The sequence below is a fragment of the Haliotis rubra genome, unplaced genomic scaffold (assembly GCF_003918875.1).
Source record: "Haliotis rubra isolate DU_JTF1 unplaced genomic scaffold, ASM391887v1 Scf1547, whole genome shotgun sequence".
In the NCBI taxonomy this organism is placed as follows: domain Eukaryota; kingdom Metazoa; phylum Mollusca; class Gastropoda; order Lepetellida; family Haliotidae; genus Haliotis; species Haliotis rubra.
Genome location: NW_025765500.1, coordinates 78,429 through 99,835, shown reverse-complemented (window position 1 = coordinate 99,835; position 21,407 = coordinate 78,429). Strand labels below are relative to the sequence as shown.

Here is a 21,407-nt window from a genome sequence, read left to right as displayed (position 1 = left end):
TCATGTGTTCATGTAGCTTCTCTGTTCCCGGCTTATGCTGAGCGTGTAGCTCATCTGTACCCGACCTATGCTGCATATTTAATGTTATCGACTATTTGCTGCATGTCTACTCTGAAATCCTTCTGTTCTAGGACACAAACCTGACCTGGTACAACGCATGGCCTCAGTTCACAGACTGCTTCCAGTCAACGGTGCTGGTGTGGATGCCGTGTGGGTGGCTGTGGCTGACGTCGCCGTTCTACTTCTACTACCTCATGAACGTCACACCGACATCGCTGTCATCACGATATAAATATATAGCAAAGACGGTAAGCTGTAATACCCATGGTTTTTAACAAACGTTTCATCACGATACAAAATAACAAGTAATGTGTAGCAACACAGTTTTTTAACGATCGATACATCACGAAAAAGCAGTAATAATGTTAATGATAATTTGTTTGAGTAAGTATTCTCGCCTGTAAATATTCTGTAAGTCTGGACCAGACAAGCCTGTGACTGATATTGTGACAAACAATCCATGATCAACTAAATCACCCACCATGACCCACCTTATCCATTAAATTCCCTCTTTCGATCAACGTCAGATGATTGAAGTCTTGTCAAATTCGGAATCCCCTCGGGGAGCAATGTGAAGACATTAATGAGGGGGGATTATGGATGTTTATTTCTGTAGTATGAAGCGTTTCGGAGTTTATTCTTACTCACTCATCAGGTGAATGAAAGCTAGGAAACGGGTAGCTTTGTATGGAAATGTGAAACCCCAAAAGAGTCACAATTGTATAATTAGTCACAATTGTACAATCGACTCTGCTTTTATCAGAGATTTCTTATGAATATGGAAAGGGTTTGTCTCTTCTATTATTATTTATTATTATATAATAGGATATTTAGGACTCTTTCAGTGTTGTCACAACCCCAAGTGTACAGTACACAACACTGTGCACTTAAAAGAACCCACGAATCCGTTGGTATATGACCAGATGGTGGCAACATGAATGCGTGCAAACACTTAGTTGCGGGTACAGCAACGTGCAGTGAACTTGGACAAAGTACTGTGACTATGTGTCCCAGTCAACCCAGCTGTGAATGGGTACCTCGTAAGGATGAGAAAACCGCAATAACTAGTGGCTGCAAGAGTTGTATGCTCCCCCGGGAGTTGAGATTGATAATACGATGTGCCGTTGAGATTGACATCCAGTAATCGAGGGGAAAAAATGTCAGCGCCTTGAGCATGTATCAGATACATGGATATGTGCGCGATATAAATATCGTATAGTAATAATTATACTACACAAGTTGACAATATATACCGACCCTTTACCCAAATGATTATGCATGAATGACACAGTCCATTACGTTCCACCCGTGGAGATCCGGGTAAGACTTGGTCTTCAGTAATCCATGCTTGTCGTAAGAGTCGACTAACGGGATCGGGTGGTCAGGCTCGATGACATGGTTGACTGCCCAGTTACGTAGATCGATGGATTGTCTGGTCCAGACTCGATTATCTACAGACTGACGGAATGCAACTGTAACATTGCTGATGCGGCGTTGAACACTATTCACTCACTCCCTGACAATACGAATTCCTCCGAAACGTTCTTCTTTTGACTTTCAGATACTGTGTTCATGCCTCGTCATGCTCTCTGTCATACGACTCATCTACGCTGCAGACAGTTACAACACCAGGACATTCTCTGCCTTCTTCATCGCGCCTGCTGTCCAGACAGTTACCTTTGTAAGACAAGAAAAAACAAGAAGGAAGAGCTTTGTTCATACAAGAAATATTTTTATCCAAAATCACATTGTTTGCTTCCTGTACAAATCATGGGTGAAGAGTTGATTAACGAGTTCTGCATTTAAATCAAATTAATCTGATACCTCGTCAGGTGAATATTTGATAGGAATCATTATCAATAACTTCATGAAAGTATACTATATATAAATCCTTTTCAACGTTTTCTAAAGTGTGTATTGAAATACCTTGCTCTATTTATTAAAATGACAAATGTTTCCAAAAGCTGCGTTGTATCACCTGAATGAATACCAATATGAAAACATGAAGCAAGACCTTTGTTCATACAAGAAGTTTTTGATTATCCCATTTTTTGCTTCCTTTACTAATCATGGGTGTAGAGTTGCGGTCATTTGGCGTTCAAGACAACTGTTGTCATGTATTCAAACTCCTGTTCATCCTGGTAAGATTGTTAGTTTGAAGGCACCATCCAGATGCTTATTTGCTGATTAAATTGGTAAGAACATGCATCACCTTGTGATACTTTGAGCTACCAAAGCAACCGAGAACACTGTTTTAGAATTGTTCACATTCTGCAAAACAAGAGGGAGGGGAGTTGGGTAGAAGGTCAAATATCCCAGAAGCATACAAAGTGTATCATGACGTATTGACATTCCACCCTGACGCCCTGTCAATGCAGAATGACAATCTACAGTCAGTCGTTTTGGGTGATAGTGTTAGCAAAACACATTCAGCACACTTTGCAGATTTGCCGATGATGTTTAATCCTGATGCCAGAAAGTTTGATACTTCAAAACTGTCTAATGCTGTTGGTTCACAAATGAAATACCATGGAACATCATATGTGTTATTTCAGCTGCTTGCTATCCTGCTGCTGCTCCTGGAGAGGAAGAAAGGTCTCATCACTTCCGGGGTGATGTTCACCTTCTGGCTGCTACTCACCCTGGTTGACTTCATCCCCTTCTACTCCATCATCATGCAGGAGGTATTTGGAAGAAATATAATACTATAATTTTATGACTGATCAGAAACAATGATAGTGTTCACATAGAATTCAGAAAGGGATTTTCGTAGTGATCAAAACGTTTTATCTTTTAACAAGTATTTTCAGGCATGCCAATGTCAGAAGCAGAAGAGGCATGTGTTCACCATGAGAAGCATGTTGCACTTCTGGAAGGTGATTCTGTTCCAGTGATCTGTCACTATCAGCTTCACTGTGGAGAAAACTTTCTCCACTTCAGTTGTTGACAGAATTACACTTCATGGACAGACAAAGCATTCACAGTGTTTGGAAACATATTTCCAAGTTAAGGCTTGGGGCAGGTCAGGGTCTTCAGGATGGTTGGTTGTGAACTATAGTCCGTTTGCTACAAAATCGTACGGATGAAACGGCATGAAAGTTAGTCACTTGTCCATACCAAATCGTCACTATATTTTCAGACATGTACATGAAGAAGAGGAAAAGTTGTTTGATAAACGATCATGTAAATATTGGTGTTTTAATGACTGTTTTAACAACTTGGTATGCACAGTAAACAGAACAGCTAAAGCGTATCGCGGAACACAGGGATACTCTCAGAACTTCTAGTCTGAAATGTTTTCTAACTAAATGTTTTCTAACTAAACTAAATTAATCCTTTATTTGACTCCACTCAAGCTGTATCTGGCCCACAACAAGTCCATAGTGCCCTGCCAGCTCACTTATCTAGAAGAGAACAAGTGAACAGATTAAATTTCAATGAACAACTATATTCCATTCCAGTTAGTAATATACATTCAATTAGGTGATACCCTGCTAATTTTGATTCACCAAATTCTGTCCCTGAGACGATAAGGGGGCGATACAAACAGCTATGTGGCAAGTTATGTTTGATCAGGAAGAATAGCAATTCTGTGCATCCACCAGCATGGCAGTATTCTGTTCTGTGTAGTTTGAGAAAATACCCTGATTGGACACTGCTCCATCCTTTTCCATAAGGACTGCATCTTGATACGTTTGTGAATTTTCATGAAGGAAATCTTTAGAGTCTCACATCAAACTGCTGTCCAGATCTGTTATCCATTTCTCCCCATGCCGTTCGAATTCGTGTACAGCGACCAAAACATCTCGACCTTCCATTCGTCGTCTTCATTTCTTACTGAATATTTCAATCAGGGACAGGTCTTTTGACTAGCATCTTTCTTCTTGTTAGTTGGTTTCACCGACTCGTGTACCCTTGTGTTTCCATACTAGGAAAGTACCTGTGACTCATCTAATTTTGGTCTGGAAAGAAATCAAAGTTAATGTACCATACTCAAATTATACTTGGATATGAATATTGATATGGAAATGAAATTACAGAAAATATGCATATGAGTATCATAGCCATTGTGAAGTGCTTCTCAGTTTTAATTCGTTAAATAGATCTAATCCTTAAAGACATTTTTGTTCCATTAAATCACAACTTCAAATTTAACAAACTTGGCCAGCTTTTCAACGATAACTGCCTATGCCATTTGAATTATATTATTGGGCAGGACAAACGCAAATACAGCACAAGAATAATTTTGGATTGCCGATTGATTCAGAATGGCGGACATGTTGAGTTACAGTATTTCAAATAAACAAGACAAGGAATCTCGGACACAAAAAACACATACAAATAAAAAACACGTGGTCCTTAAATCGTTTTCTTTATTTCATATATGGTTAGCTTTAGATGAGATGTGAAAAGGAAAATTGAATCGACGATCTAAGATTCAAGGACTGAGACTTAGAGGTACATACCGGTTTGTAGACGACATTTCCTAGTGTTAGCCTTCACAGCTTCTTCTCTTTTCTACCCGTGAAGGTCCGGGTTTGAATATTGATCTTCAGTAACCCATGCTTGTCGTAAGAGGCGACTAAAGGGGTCGGTTGGTCAGGCTCGCTGACTTGGTTGACACATGCCATCGGTTCCCAATTGCGTAGATCGATGTTCATGCTGTTGATCACTGGATTGTCTGGTCCAGACCCGATTATTTACAGACCGCTGCCATTTAGCTGGAATATTGCTGAGTGTGGCGTAAAACTAAACTCACTCACTCTTCTCTTTTCCTCTTGATTCTACCATTGTGCTCCAAACCGCGAATTTATCCTCCTAGACATTAGCATGCTTTAAAATCGACCTTCCTAATTAATATCAAAACAATCTTGCGTCTCCTCAGGGAACGGAGAACACTTAGCTTAGTTAAAATCCGGAATATACAGGCGTAAAATCAAACACAGGCGTACAGCCGCAATAAAATATGCCATGAAGTGAACTGAAAAGGGCAGGGTGACAAATATGAATCGGATTATCTGTTCGGACAGACAAAATTGAAATTTGAAAAGTCTGCCTTCTAAAACAGGATATATATCAACGGTCTGAAAGCCATTTCCCTTCCTATGGTTTTCCAGCCTGATCTTACTTAACACAGGCCTGTTAAAACAACAACATAATAATAATAAAAGACCAGAGGGAAGATTTCAAAGTTTCCAACAGCTGACTTTCCCTTTTGTCACGCCATATTCTTTGATATCTATATTTTACAAATCTCGGTGTACACCCGAGCATGCTTTTTCTGAGATTTCAAACAGGGTCACATGAATCAAAAGTTGTTTTATCTGGGTTTAATATCCAAACTACCGCTATGTTTCAGCAATACGAGCAAAACATCCGCAAAGATGTATTCTTCTACATATACTATGGGCTAGTATTGTCAGAGCTGATCCTGAGCTGTTGTGCAGAGACGTCTTCAGAATTGACTACCCAGAACAAGGTATGACCTGGAATATTCGGCACGGTGTACAGATGCATATCCTTACAGACACGTTCTCCTCGTCATCTGAGCCTGTTCATATTGATAAATAATAATAAAGAGAATATTTATAACGCGACTTTGCCAGGTTAGATATCCTGCTCAAAGCGCACAGTCTGATCACGCCGGATAACCCAAGCTGCATGCCTGTCAGGCGCTAGAAGGTTAATAGTCTCACGACTTCTTTCACCGAGTACCCATTTTCTGCTGAGTGAACAGAGGCAATTTTGAACAAACGCATTTGCCTTATGTGAGACCACTTGTATCACACGTGCTTCGTTGTGGGTAGAACTGAAGTCCTAGACACTCTCAGGAGTCAAGCTGTCACACACGGTCACCCATCCAAGGACTCTCTGCGCCCAACGTTGCTTAAATTCAACTGATTGTGGCCTCATCATGAGTCTATGCACAAGGACCCGACGCCACCACCATATTACTTTAATAGCAACAAAACCTTTTCCATACTGACAAGACATCTGGAATCTATTACAAGATTCAAGCAATGTCCAATACAGTTATCTGAATTACCCATTGTAACAAACATATAGCTCTACCTTATGCTAAAAACTGATGTACTACAGGAACAATATTAACTTTAATAGCATATGAATTGGAGATCCATGTTGAAGTGGATCAGCAGGAATCCATATTTGGTGTCACTGACTTGGCTGATGTATCTAATGGTATTCGGTAGATCGATGCTGATGATTTCAACCTCTGTATTTTCTGGCCCAGAAGCGATTATTGAGAGTATCCTCGCATATAGCCGGAATATTGCTGAGTGGGGTGTAAACAAGTACATAAAACACAAGATACTCGTACCTGGTCAAATTTCAAACTGCCTGACTAAATACCTACATTGTATCATTCCTTCATACTTCCAGAAACCGTGTCCTGAACTGAGCGCTTCCTTTCTCTCAAGGATCACCTTTTGGTGGATGAACAGGTGACACTACATAACATTATATATGCAGTTGTAGAAGTTGCCTTAATTGGATATTGTTTGTGTTCTGTCATAGTTAATTTATTATGTGTGGGATGAAGCTTGACTCTTTGGTTAAGTTTCTTGCTGTTATCGGAGAGAAGACGCACAGTGAACCTCTGAGGCTTCCATTCGGTTTGATATTGGATATCTAGTTTAGATACCGCCAATAAAATACTTGTGTTGGAACACTTCGTGAAATGTGTCAATATCGAGGGAGAAATGCGCCAACTGGCTGATTTCTTCCCCACTCTCAAAAAATCTAAAACATTATTCTATTGTTTCATCTGGTTCGGTTAAATGCATACTATCATCAAAATTCAAACAGTTTGCCTCTTGGTATAAATTCCTGTTTTCCTTCATATATGAAACTGTAATTCTGACATTGTTATTTTTAATAGCTTATTAATGAGAGGATACCGTAAGGCTTTGACAGAAACCGACATCGGTGATATTCATCCTGATGAATCGTCCGCCCATACCGTGTCTCGTTTTCTGCCGCGGTGGATGAAAGAGATTAACAAGTCAAAGAGAAGGTAAAACATTCATTTTATTTCATTTTACTGAAAGGTCTGCTACATAGTGGAGCGGCTAAGGTCAAGATTTCATAAGAATTGTCCATTTGATGATGAAAGCACCAAAATTGGTCACCATATAAAAGAACATGTCTGAAATAATTTCAGATATGGAGGCACCTCAAATTTTGTATCTCGTGCGCATGCGCAGTACATTAACTTTGACATACTTTTTTCAGCGTTGCTCCTTAAATCTTTAATATTGCCATTCATTACACACCTATAATTTTCATAAACAGTGATTTACAGGTTCGTGAAAAGACAAGAAATACATAATTTTAGAATAATACAAAACATTTCGAAACAATGACCACTCCCTCTTCCCAAAATGGCGGCTAGCAGATAACTTTTGGGACTATTGAACTCTTCGAGAAAATGTGTTTATGCTTGGGATTTATCGGATTAAAAATGACTGAAAATGAACATAATAAGTGGCAAAAGAAATGCAGTACAATAAAAACTAGAATCATCAGAAGATGACAAATCCCTCCGGCCCCGATACATTTGAACGCACAATCATCGAACAGTTACTTATTAAAGTCCAACTTGATTTTGTTTATTCAACATTTCCAAGGAAAACGTCTTAGATATGTTCAACAATTAAAAAAAATATGTGAACTTCATGGCTCTAGGGCAAGCAAGGGAGATACTTTAGATTGTCTTTTGCAAGGGAGCAGTAATTTTTCCGGTGCAAATCATTGGTTTTATTGTTTATTAGCCAATATTGTGACCAAGCTTCTGACCTCTTCACTCTCTCATATTAGTGACAACAGGGTTAGCCTCACACCATGAAGGGTCAACATCAATCTACGATGACAAAAAACCGCTAACTTGGATTGCAGACAGGTTACCCACAGCTTCCCCATTGAAGGATCGTCCCCATTCACCTTACCACCAACTGGAGCAACTTTGCAAGTCACCAAGAACCAAAGCTACCAGAATGCAGGGTCTTCCCGGCTTGCTCAGCTTGATACTATTATCAGACGAGTCTTCCTGGGCCTCACCATGTCCAGATCCATCAACGAGGTGATGATATCACACTTCAAAGATCCACAGTCCGACAAAGAACTATGCGTTTGTCCATGGTCAACCAGCAGAAGTATCAGGAGTCTATCTCCGACCACATCTGCTCAGCATCGGCGTGAGTCACCTTACTACTTAGACAAGGAAGTACTGGCCAATCTTAACGAACAGATATAACATGACGCCACCGCTCCACTCTATCTTCCGCAGATAGACTATGCAGAAACCCTACAACCCAGCTCACAGATGTGATAGAGTCATTTCTATCCAAAGAAGTAATAGAAGTTATACCTCAAGAGGCACTTGACCTGGGGTTCTGCTCCCCAATTTTCTTGGTTCCCAAGAACGATTTATCAGAAAGTCCAGACTAATATGAAGACGTTCAACAACGATTATTTATTGAAGGCAGAGAAGTTCAGAATTCTCCACCTTCTACAACTGAAGCAGATGATGAGACAGAACAACTTTCTGGCAAGCATAGATTTAAGGATGCATATCTGCATATGCCAATCCATCCAGGATCCAGAAAGTATCTACGATTCCTGTTCAACCATAAAAAAATATCAGTGGAATGTTCTACAGTTTGGCATTTTCATGGCCCGTGGTTATTTACACAGGTAACCAAGCCCATCGTGAGCTTCCCAGGAAATAATCTCAAAAACGTAACATGAGGACTGTAACAACAATCAAACCTTAACTATTACAGAATTACCTAAAATAATGATGCTTTATGGATTATCTGTGATGAGTGAATACATTTTAGGAGTTTTCTCAAAATCATACATAGACAAATAATTCCGAGTTGCGTTTCCTGATCTAACAGAGGTATTGGTTCAGTTATCGATTTTTTAATTGACGTCATAAACAATGGAGGACGTATTTTAAAAAGACTGATTCTGTGTCTACAAGTTTTGAAAAGTTGCCATCAACATACTTGGACATAATCTCGTGGTCCTGGGTGCAATGTCTTTTCAGTGATATTTGTGATTCTGAGCATTATTAGTCTATCTCTCCATGACGATTTCATAAATTCCCTCATTAACTGAAAGCTTTTTGGAAAAAAACAACAACATAATTTCCATATGGAAGCCGTTGCAATTCATCAGTTTCGGACCTAACATACACACTAAATCCGTTTTGTGGCACTTTGAAATAGAAATTCCTTACTAGGTTTTGCCGAAATATCTTGACGCCCTTATTACATGATGCAGCATTAAATCCCTTCCAATGTGAAGATTTGTTTTTCAATATTGTGACCACTTATGACTTTCTATTTTGAAGCTTTGTCTTAAAATCGACATCAGGAACCGAATGATTTCATAACTCATAACTTGATATGGATGAGAAAATGTGCATTTTGTATTTAAGTTGTGTTCGCAGAGCTCACACCAGGGACAGAGACAAGAAAGTGTTACGTTCTAAAACACTTAACGATTCAGTCATTCTGGATGCTGTTCATGAAAAGACTCCTTTGCTTACGAAAGATAAACCGATGAAGATGAAAGAGCCGGATTTGACATCCAATAGTAACAAAGTGTCCCTAACAAGGATACTGTGGAGGACTTTCTGGTTCGACGTGTTACAGTTTCAGCTATGGAGACTTGTGAGCGATCTGATTAAGTTTGTGAGTCCTTTGATACTTGGGTACGTAGTGCTGCCAGTTTTTGCTCTTCAGTCGTCCACTGTTGTGCTTTACTATGTGTGTGATTGTGTTCATTACTCAAACCCATATAGATGGAATATTGCTGACTGCAGTGTTAAACAACAAACAAACCAAAAACATTACTCAACCAAACATTGTTATGTTTTACAATATCCAAGGAGCCAGTCAATACGAAAGGAGCCGCACACAACATCCTATCGCATTCATTTGTCAAACGTAAAGACATGTGCATGTCACAGATAAAGTTCCTTCCTGTCTTGCAACCTTTAAAGAATAGCAATCAGGTTGACCACAACACAAAAAGTGTCACCACGCTTATGTCCAACTGAAATTAAAACATACATGAGACATTAAAAAATGAGAAAATGAAAGCTTGTGTCGTAAAATGTTTTTGTTCCTGCGACTTGTGAAGCCAAGCATGCATCATCGTTAGTGACATTTGCTTTCATTAAGTTACTGTATTTCGTTTAGTGTTTTCCAGTATGTATTGTGTTCATTGATGTTAAGGATATATTTTCATTTACAGATTCAGAAACATACACTTTATCTTGGTCAGGAGGATCAAAACTGTTTATGTGGAACCCAAATAACAGTTTTTAGAATATCGGTCAATTTCAACAAAAGATATAATATATACATATTGGGTTTTTTCAAATGATTGAACACCCCAAAGCACCAAATGGTGTACCCACAGTAAAGTACATTCATATTGATAAGTATTTATTACAGCCTACTCATCACCTTCACGACAGACAAGACAATACCCACGTGGAAGGGCTATGTGTTGTGTGCCATCCTCTCGTTCACCACATTAACTAAAGACAGTCTTTTCTCAAGCCAGCTGGTACCAGGGGAGAAAAGTGGCACTACGGATTTCTGCTGTCACCATATCTGCAATCTATAGAAAGGTGTGTACTCTCACCAAGTACGTATACTCCCACCAACTTGAAGTATTTAACCAATTTTAATTTTAAACCAAATAAAAAAGCGTAAATAAGTGTATCCATGGAATGCACTCTAGAGTTGTTTAGAGACCACAATTAGACTTGTGTGTGTTTCAGTGGTGACTGCTATCATCATCTATTCCCCACATACAACTGGCACGCCATGACATGATCATGGATGTTAAAGACACATTGTTGTCTTTTTTTCATAAATATCTTCCAGTCCTTGAAGATGAGCAACAAGGCCAAGAAAGAGTCTACAATAGGTGAAATTGTGAACCTGATGTCTGTGGACGTAGAGCATTTGCGAACGTTCATATTCTATATCTGGGAATCATGGTCACAGCCTCTGAAAGTTGTCATTTCCCTGTATCTCCTGTACCAGTTTCTTGGAGCCTCTATGTTTGCTGGGATGGCGGTTTTGTTTGTGTTGTTGCCCGTCAACGGTATTACTACTTTACTGTGGAAGAAGTTTCAGGCTGAACTCATGGAACAAAAGGACAAGAGGATGAAGATCACGAATGAAGTACTCAGTGGAATAAAGGTAGAAGTAGGACATCTAGTAGTCTGTCACACATCAGAAATTCAGACAGGACTTTAACGATACAAAGATGCTCTTTTCTGCTTCATTTCATGTGAATGAGAATGTCAAGTCGTATTTCACAGAGATCTGTGAGATTAGTGAGATTCCAAATGGAATATACCTGCATGTTTTATGTTCCAGATTCTGAAACTATACGCCTGGGAACCGTCTTTCCAACAGAGGATCCTTGAAGTCCGGAAACAGGAGCTGCACATTCTGTGGAAGATCTCCCTAATGCAGGTTTTCACCACCTTCTCCTGGGCGCTGACTCCCTACCTCGTACGTCAACCAACTACCATTACAACACACTTATGTAATGCTTTATGCGTGACAGCATTGAAGAAAGTCCTACCTTGTATGTTTATCAACTATCATAACAGCATACTAGTGTAATTCTTAATGTGCGATACTATTAAAGAAATCATTGTCTGGTATGTCTATCAACTGTCGTTACCTCACACGACTTTATACCGTGTGAGGCATGTGGATGTAATAACGCCTTCATGCCAAATTAATTTGCATTGTTCTATAAATATATATACTCAGTGATAACTATCTCGTGACTTAAAGATTAACAGAAAGCTTCATAAACTGTTTTCTATAGTTGTTTAAACAACTGAATTAGCTAGATTACCTCAGGGCCACAATCTCAAAGACATCAATTATAGCTGATGACATCCATCATGCTTCAATGATGGCAGTTTGTGTAGATCAACGTATTCCCACACCAATCACATTTGCTGTGATGCGTGATCATTATTATAGTATTATAGGAATAGTTGATATATTCATCAGTGTGCTGATACTATACCTTGGGAATGATTTGTATATTTTGCAGGTGTCGTTGGCTACGTTCACGACATATATCGTCACATCTGAAGATCACTATCTTGGACCCGATGTCGTCTTTACCGCCATGTCACTCTTGAGCATCCTGAGACAAGCGGTCGTCAGTTTACCTTCTTTCGTTTCAGATTTAGTTCAGGTAATTGGCATTCTTATGAAAATCGTGCTGATTTACTATTGAATGTCTTTGTATATCCTGGTCAAACAGTAATAGTAGACGCACTTGTACTTCCCATCTGATCAATGCCTCATGGTTAGTTATTTTGAAATTTCAGGCTTTTGTGTCAATGAAGAGGATAACAAAGTTCCTCAATACTGACGATTTGGACGAGACACAGATACATTTTAACTCCACACAGGGTAGGTAATGGTTTACAAATTACATGATGTGACATCATGAAACTGAAACTTCATGTGATATATTTGGGTTGGTGAGAACTGGGATGAAAATTTACTATCTGGAAAGAACCTTGCCTTGGCTGGTTCTGTAACCGGATGAGCTGGTGAAAAGGAGACGAATTAATATTTGCATTGAAGCAGTGGTAAAACACATATTTTTCTCTATCATATGTCCAACACCATACTTCCTCCAAGATGCCAAGGAACTTGTTTGTTGTAAACTAGTCAGTAGAATGCATGTCGTATTAATGTTCTATTCCAATGGCACCATTGAGCCATAAGGATAATGCGTGTATGTTGAGAGAGTAATGATGAAATATCTTCTCCATTTCTTCACACACAGATTCACTATCGAAAACAGATCCTGCACTGAAGATTATTGACGGGTGTTTCCGGTGGACATCTGAATTCGGACCGGCTCTCACAAAGTAAATACACCATATACATTTTATGATTTTCCCAAATATAATTTGACACTCCTACTCGGAATTTAAACAGATATGGATTTATTTCAGCTGCCATAATACAACAAAACGAACTTTTCTTTTCAGTATCAACTTGACAATCGACGAAAGTCAACTTGCAGCAGTCGTAGGTCAAGTTGGATCAGGAAAATCTTCTCTTTTATCTGCAATATTAGGCGAGATGAACAAGGTCAACGGCTATGTCAGTCTAAAGGTGCATATTTTCGTTCATAGCTCTTATTGTGTTGGACATAGAAACCAAGTCAAATAGTTACGATTGCCGTATTACACACAAGTCGTTCGTATTTCCTGGCAGAGTAACATTGCCTACGTGCCACAAGTTGCGTGGATCCAGAACGACACCCTGCAGAACAACATTCTGTTCGGGAAGCCCATGGACAGACATTGGTACAACAAAGTAGTAGATTGTTGCGCTCTGACTCCGGATCTGGAGATGTTACCAGCCGGCGACATGACAGAGATTGGGGAGAGAGTGAGTTTCTCTTGCGTTTATTCTAGAGAAGAATTGGCCGTCAACATTATGTGTGCTTATCATTAGGTTCAGTCTTCATCTGATCGCATTACTGTTGTAGAAAACTAGCAATTTATCATTGTTTCCTCCCAAACTGCCTTCATTTTTGGAAGAATTGTTGACTACAGAATGGAATAAACCATTTGGACATTCGTCGGTCGTATTAAAAGGGCACTAAGGGAAGCGGCTATGATTGAGTGTGAAAGTGTAGCGAGAAGAGGACAGAAGCAGAGCCCGTGCTGTCTACAACGTTGTGGTTTGTCTGTTGTATTAGTTTCCTCTCTTGTCGTCAGGGTATCAACTTGAGTGGAGGACAGAAGCAGAGAGTGTCTCTAGCTAGAGCTGTCTACAACGATGCGGATATCTATCTGCTAGATGATCCACTCAGCGCTGTTGACAGTCATGTAGGGAAACATATCTTTGACAAGGTCATCAGTAGACAAGGATTGCTTGCTGGCAAGGTAGGAACGTCCCACACTATACATTAATCAATTGATTTATAAAATGTGATCCTCTTGAGCAATATACAACAGCCACAATTTTCCGCCATTTTGCAAATTGACTAAACACTTTTCTTTTACGCATATAAGTATGAAGAGGCTCAAAAGGGCTCAAAACATCCGAACTGACTAATATTGATATTGAAAATTCACATCAAAGTTCGTTTTGTGTATGAAAACCAAATGTTACATATTTTTCTTGAAACTATACACATGTTGCGCTCTATGAAGCCTGTTATTGGTCTCATCTGCCTTGCTGTTTAAAGAATAGTGCTAAAGCAGCCAAAAGCAATGCTCATTTCCTTGCCCAGCCACTAGAATATGCAATATGTTCGCTGCACTAATGTCTTTCACCTGTCCCATCCAGACTCGTGTCTTGGTTACTCACGGCATCCACTGGCTCCCAGAGGTGGACTCCATCCTTGTGATGACCCGTGGTCAGATATCAGAGACAGGGACGTATGAAGAGCTTCTCCACCATAACGGACCCTTTTCTGAATTCCTGCAGAAGTATCTTCTTGAGAGCATTGATTCCGGTATCACCGATCCCGAATGTAAGTTGGACATTCCACAGGTAGTCCGTACGTTTGTAATAAAATGAGTGGAAGTTTACATCATTCTGATAATATCATATAAAAGGTTATTTTCTAAATTACATGTACCTCACTTTCCCATTGGTATGTACCCAGTAACTGAAATACAGAAGAAAGTTCTCCAGGGCTTTCGGTCGGTAAAATACTGGCGAGGAGACAGATGAAGACAGTGTATCTCTAATGTAAGTAAATGTATTCAAACAAAACATAATATATACAATATAAAACAAAATACCTATTACAGTTATACCAAATCTGCATAATTGGGTGTTTAATCATTAACATCATTAGTGTTGATGATAAAGAGATTAGTGATTTGCGAAAGGAGGACTATCATCTGACCATCATTGACCCCTGCCACAAACGCTTTCGGAAGCTTAGTAAACCTGGACCCATGTGTGACGGACATTATATGGTCTAAGTCTAAGTTTAGGGCACTTGAATCAGACATTTTGTCAGTGATGTTTGATATGTCTAAATTATCTCTTTGATTCTAAGGTATCAGATGATAGATGAACATGGTGCTCATTGGTTTAAGTCCCTTGTTTCCCCTTTGCCAAGTCAAGTCCGATTAATTTGTCTAAAGAAACATATCAGAAAAGGGGAGTGCAGTTCTTGGCCTGGATGTCTTCTGTCCTGGATGACTTGTACTCTTATTTAAACATAGTTGACTTGAGGGCGTTTACTAATTTCACAGTAAACTGAGAAATTCAATGTTCTGTTGTATTTTCTGAGGTCGCATATGAAGACGGATTTTGATAATTGCTTTTATCATGTTAATCTGTCATATTGACATAAAAATTTGTAAACATATTCACCAGTATTTATACCACTGAAGCATATACTGTGTTGGTGTGTTTTTAACATTGCCAGTGTTGCAGGAAGTCCCTTGTGGAAAGTACAGAGGTGAAAACAAATCAAAGTGCTGAAAGAGAAAGAACCTGTGAGAGATAGCAGTAGGCTTATAGGGGAAGAGCAGGTGAAGACTGGCAAGGTATGTCCTGATCTCATGTACATCCTCTTATGGTATCACCATAATGCGTCACCAATGATTTTCAATCCACATCTTTTACAGGCCGCTGTCGCATAGCAGGAATTATGTTGTGTCAGACTGTAAATATTTTCTCTTTTTTTTTGTTGGCAAATTGTAAAGATGGAGCGACATGCTGGCCATGATTGCCGTTGAACTGACCAACAACTTCTTTGTTCCAGGTTAAACTGAATGTGTTTCTGGCATACGGCAGAGCTATCGGCCTTTGGACTATATTATTCTCACTCGTCATGTTCGCGTTATTTCAAGCAATGTCAGTGACGTCAAATACATGGCTCAGTAAATGGACTGACGACATCTCCTCAACAACCTCACCATTCTCCCGTCCAACAGCTCAGAGCGAATGGAGAAGAACAATTACTATCTAGGCATCTATGGTGTCTTGGGAGTAGCTCAGAGTAAGACTTGACAGCCATGTGTGATGGAATTTTGTAGTTGTTTCTGTTACGAATATGATTAGGTTCATCCAGCCTAAATTACGTGTTCTTATATATTGTTATAAATGAATGGATGTAATGTATTAATGTTATCAATTATCTTAAGCAGTTACAAGAAACATCTTGTAAAAATAAATGTGGTATATGTCAAGCATATTTTATTCGGATCAAAGTTACCATTTACAATATTACCAATTTGACTTTTGATAAACGTTTATATTTACAGCAGTTTTCATCATGACATTTTCCTGTGTGTGGGAACCTTAGGACCGTAAAGCTGCTGGCATTCTCCATACCAACATGCTGAGGAATGTTTTGAGGGCACCGATGTCCTTCTTTGACACCACACCTACGGGCAGGATTGTCAATCGATTCTCCCAGGATATACATACCATCGACACCAGGATTCCGAGTCTGGCGGAGCACACTGGCAACACAATGTTCCGTGTACTCAGCATCATCATCGTCATCTCCTACACCACGCCCATATTCCTCGTGGTTATCATCCCCTTGGTTATTCTGTACTCTTTTATTCAGGTAAAACTGGTATCCTTGACTGCTGCATTTACCAAAATAAATGGTACAATATGTTGGTACCGTTAAGAATGTTTCCGAGAGAGAGAGAGGTTTATTCAAGTAAAGGGGCCACAGGCCCATTATACAAATGTACAAAGTGCAAGGTCTAACAAGCGCCATAAAATATTCAATATTAGCACAAGTGCTAATCAGCAGATACAAGAGGCTGTAGGGGTACTATACACTCAAGAATGCATTACGCTTCTTTAAAGCTAGATACACAAATTTTCCAAGATTATTAATAAGAAGTATATTCTTCGTCATGAACAACTGAGACAGTTTCTGTTGTGACGGAAATTGTAATAATAATTTGGAATTGTCATTTCTCTAAGATTATTATAAAATGGACATTCTAGGCAAAAATGAAATTCGCTTTCTACAGTAGGAATAATACACAATGGACACAAGCGTTCATTTCGCTTTAGACCAAGGCGTCTACCATATTCAATCATTAACATATGACTGGAGCTTCTAATTCTACTTAAGGCAATACGAAATACTTTGCATTGAACGTGATTAATGTAGAACTCTAAGCAAACTTTGTTTTGATATTACTCAGAAAATCAAGTTTAGAAAAACACAGCATATCACCTTTCCATGATTGGTTATGAACGTCAATACATCTTTGTTTGAACAGAGATATGAAAGTAGTGACATTCCCAACATTCTGGTAAAACCAGGCATATCCAAAACCATATTGATTTAGAAGTCTTTTTTTACACTTAGTGCCCAACATGGGCGTCCTTTCTCTGCAGTTCGATATTGATATTCATACACTTTCTTTAAAATAACATTATCAGCTTGAGATACCAGTCTTATCCAATATTTAATAATTTTACAATAAATATTAACTTTAAGGGAGTGTCTACCAAGCTCGGCATGAGCGAATATATTCGGGGTGCTTCTTGGAAGATTGAGAACTTGTTTGCAAAATTTGTCATGGATATTAATAACATTAGGTGCTGTGTGAAATCCCCATACTTCGCTGCCATACAGTAAGATTGGGAGAATTTTAACATCAAATATTTTGAACAAAACATGAATGGGGAGATTTGAGAAATTAGGTATTGATGATCTGAGTATACCAAGAACTTTCCATGCTTGTTCTGCGAGGGTTTTTTGAGTTATATACCACGAGCCTGAGCTGGATAAATGAACCCCTAAGTACTTATAGGATGAGACAGTATCAATAACATTATTTTTTAGATAAAATCGTTCGCATTTCTTAAGTCTGCCACCCTTTCTAAACACAATAATTTTACTCTTTGCTACATTGATTTTTAGTTTCCAACGGTCACAATAACCAACTAATTTGTCTAATCTCTTTTGGAGACCACCAACAGAAAAGTCAAAGATTACAATGTCGTCAGCAAATAGTAATATAAACAATTCAATTAGTTCCAGATTCACACCCCTCTGGTTATCTAATGCTAGGCTCTCTACAATATCATTTACAAAAAATGAGAACAAGAAAGGGATAGTTGGCAACCCTGGCGGACGCCATTTTGGCACTCAAAAATGCTGTATATCCTTCATTTATAGAGACACATGATCTTACAGATTTGTACATGTTTTCAATAATCTGAATAATTTCCTTTAACATTTCCCAACCACAGTTTATAGAAGAGACTGTTCCTGTCAACCGAATCAAACGCAGCTTTCAAGTCAATAAAAGCACAGTATAATCTTCCTTTATACAGAGAGAGGTATCTTTGAACGATCGAATTCAATATAAATATATTATCACGGGTTTGGAATCCATGTCTAAAGCCTGCCTGTTCTGGGGCAAGGAAACTTTCCCGCTCAGCCCAGAGAGTTAGTCTAGTACTTATAATTTTTGAAAATATTTTGCCAGATACTTCAAGTAAGGTTATAGGCCAGTAGTTGGCTGGATCATTGACATTACCCTTCTTGAAAATAGGAATAATTACTCCTACTGTCCACTCAGTCGGATAGATACCCGTAGATAGGACACCGTTAAATAAAGATTTCAACATGTCTATGCATTCTCTTGGGGCGCTTTTGAAGAATTCAATAGCAATACCACTTATACCTGGGGATTTGCCACATTGCATACTGTTTATGGCATCTACAATTTCCTGATAACTTATTTCGTTGTCTAGATCATCATAATTTGCAGATTGTTCAATAAATTCTTCACTGATAGACAAAACAAATTGATTCACCTCATTATAGAATTCCTCATACTCTGAGAAATGCAGACCTTGGAAGAGATCATGAAAGTGTAAGTTCCAGTCTATAGGTTTTATCTTATTTTTTGTAAATTGTGATTTAGGTTTGACAGTTTTCCAAAACAATTTATTATCTTTAGTACATAGTGCACTGCATAGTTTATCAGTAAAGTCTGCCAAAGATGCTGACTGCTTAGATGCACATAGCTGTTTATAGGAGGACCACGAATCGATGTACCGTTGTCGGTCACAAGAACCGTTACTGGCATGGAAGGCACGGAGTAAGCGTCGAGCTACATTTCGTGCTGCAAGGCATCTCATCATCGTACCAGTTGTCTCCCTTGTGTATATGTGATCCGACCAGTTGGCGTTGCTTACAGTGTTCGGCGCATGACTCGACAGTGGCATGAAACAAAGAGGAAGCACTGTTGATATCATTGTTTTCAATATGGCTATTAAAATTTCCATAACATTTGGCTCTAATGATTGCCAATTAGTAGCGTATTCAGACAGAGATTCTCCTTTAAAGAGAATTTGATCTTTGGTGTTAGATTATACAACTTAGTGTTAGTGTTTACACCCATATCAAACAGCAATGAGAATGTCACTGGTAAATGAGTCAATTCTACTTCTTCAGATATTTCAAAATCATTGAACAATGAAAAGGCATTATCAGAGCATAAAACATAATCCACGACACTCTGGCCACTATTAGCAAAACATGTAATTTTTCCAATATTGCTATCTTTAAAGAACCTACCATTGCATATTCTAAGCCCAGTGTTGATACAGAAGTCTAGGAGGGCGTGGCCACGTCTATTGATAACAGCATCCTGGGATACCCGTTGTGGGATGTCGTCGTCAGGGACATAGTTGATGTCCTCGTCTATAGGCAGATGTGTTGGGTCATCGTTGTAGATATAGTCTTTGTATGAACCATCGCCTGTCCGTGCATTGAGATCGCCCTGGACTATAACTCTGCAGAGTGGATCTGAAGACCGGAAATTGCTGATTTCTTCCTCAAGTATATCAAACACTGCCTCATCAGCATATCTGCTAGAATTATCTGGAGAGTAATACACAACACCGAAATATAATGTTAGAGCCTGATTAGGAGGCTTTATATGAAGCCAGGAAATGTTTTCACTACAGCTGGGTATGAAACAAACTTTGAAGTCGTGTCCGATACCATGATTACAATGCCACCGGAGTTCCTGAATGCTTGTTCCTGTTTCTGTCGTGTTGTGTTGTAGATAGTGTAGCCAGGAAAGGAAAAGACGTCAGAGGGATTGGACCAGGTTTCAACTAAGGAGATGATATCATAATTTTTCCAACAGCTAGTAAATATCGATTTACCAAACTTGTTTTTTGATGCCCTCTATATTCCAGAATAGACACTTGCATGTGGTATCCCCTGGGCCTTGGCCACACCCCTAATGGGTAGAGTTCGGGTCTGCAATCCCTGTTCTAGGCTTGAAGGTTTTGATCAGGACGATATTGTCTTGAGTTTCATTAAGACGATAAAGTTTATTTTCAATTTGTAGCTTGTCTGATTTAAGAGTTGCAAATTTACCTTCCTTTTTTTGCATCCATCATGTAACTTTTCAGGATTTTCCTGACAGCCCGTACTCTCTGTGTGAAGTCCTGGGATACAGACACGCCGTGGCCCTTGAGATGCTTGGTTGCCTGGAGGATGCTATTCCTCTCTTTCAGATTCCTGCAGGTGACGAGAACTGGCCTGGCTCCAAGAGCCCGGGATGGGAGGCGGGTAACACGGTCAAGCTCTGTGATATCAGTCATGTGCATAATATCATGTAACAGTTCAATTACTTTCTTTTCAGTATCCTCGTTTGATTCACCTGATGTTTCTTCCAGATTGTAGAAAATGAGATTGTTTTGCTTCGAGATATTTTCCAAATAATCTAATTTATTAGTAAGTGACGTGATAGTTGATTTCATTTGGTAATTCTCCTCAGATATAGATAGCATTTCCTGTTCAAGACGTTCAATTTTGTTATTTAGTTTCATGAAGTTTTCATTCATTTCCATCCTCATCTCCTTAAATTCTTTTAATAGTTCGTATGAACATACCTCTCCCTCTATCGTCGTTTGTCGTGTTTTAGGTGGACCGGGATTTGTCTCCACATCGTTGCACAGGAGCAGTAGTAGAGACAGCAGCAAACTTAGCTTGATACAGGTGTGTGCTCCTGTCGGCACGTGCAGCACGCGGACACGCTTGGCGGCTTGTCGCGCACGTTTGGACATGAATGTGATAAAAACTAACTGGAAGCAGCCAATTCTGGCTCTAAATGCTACATTATCACATCCCATATCTTACTTCTAGGCCCAGATATTAAACCGCTCTGTGCTGCTGTGTGCAAGTTGCTGTGCTGCTCACTTTCTTCGTTAGCTAGTGCAAGATTTCGCGGAGCTCGACTCGTATGCGTGCGACCCCTTCAACACCTAGGT

General features: G+C 39.2%; 1 protein-coding gene across 1 annotated transcript; it reads left to right on the top strand.

The window, feature by feature from the left end:
- Positions 1-203: 203 nt before the first annotated feature.
- Positions 204-17,452, top strand: LOC124270777 (multidrug resistance-associated protein 1-like). Its single transcript, XM_046705820.1, is given in 21 exon segments — positions 204-308; positions 1,622-1,741; positions 2,616-2,744; positions 5,420-5,539; positions 6,463-6,524; positions 6,962-7,096; positions 7,978-8,209; positions 10,643-10,729; positions 10,989-11,309; positions 11,490-11,627; positions 12,187-12,297; positions 12,470-12,554; positions 12,937-13,021; positions 13,145-13,271; positions 13,374-13,550; positions 13,883-14,050; positions 14,457-14,663; positions 15,895-16,027; positions 16,030-16,131; positions 16,448-16,707; positions 17,384-17,452. Coding segments are annotated over 21 exon segments (2,973 nt in total).
- Positions 17,453-21,407: the final 3,955 nt, after the last annotated feature.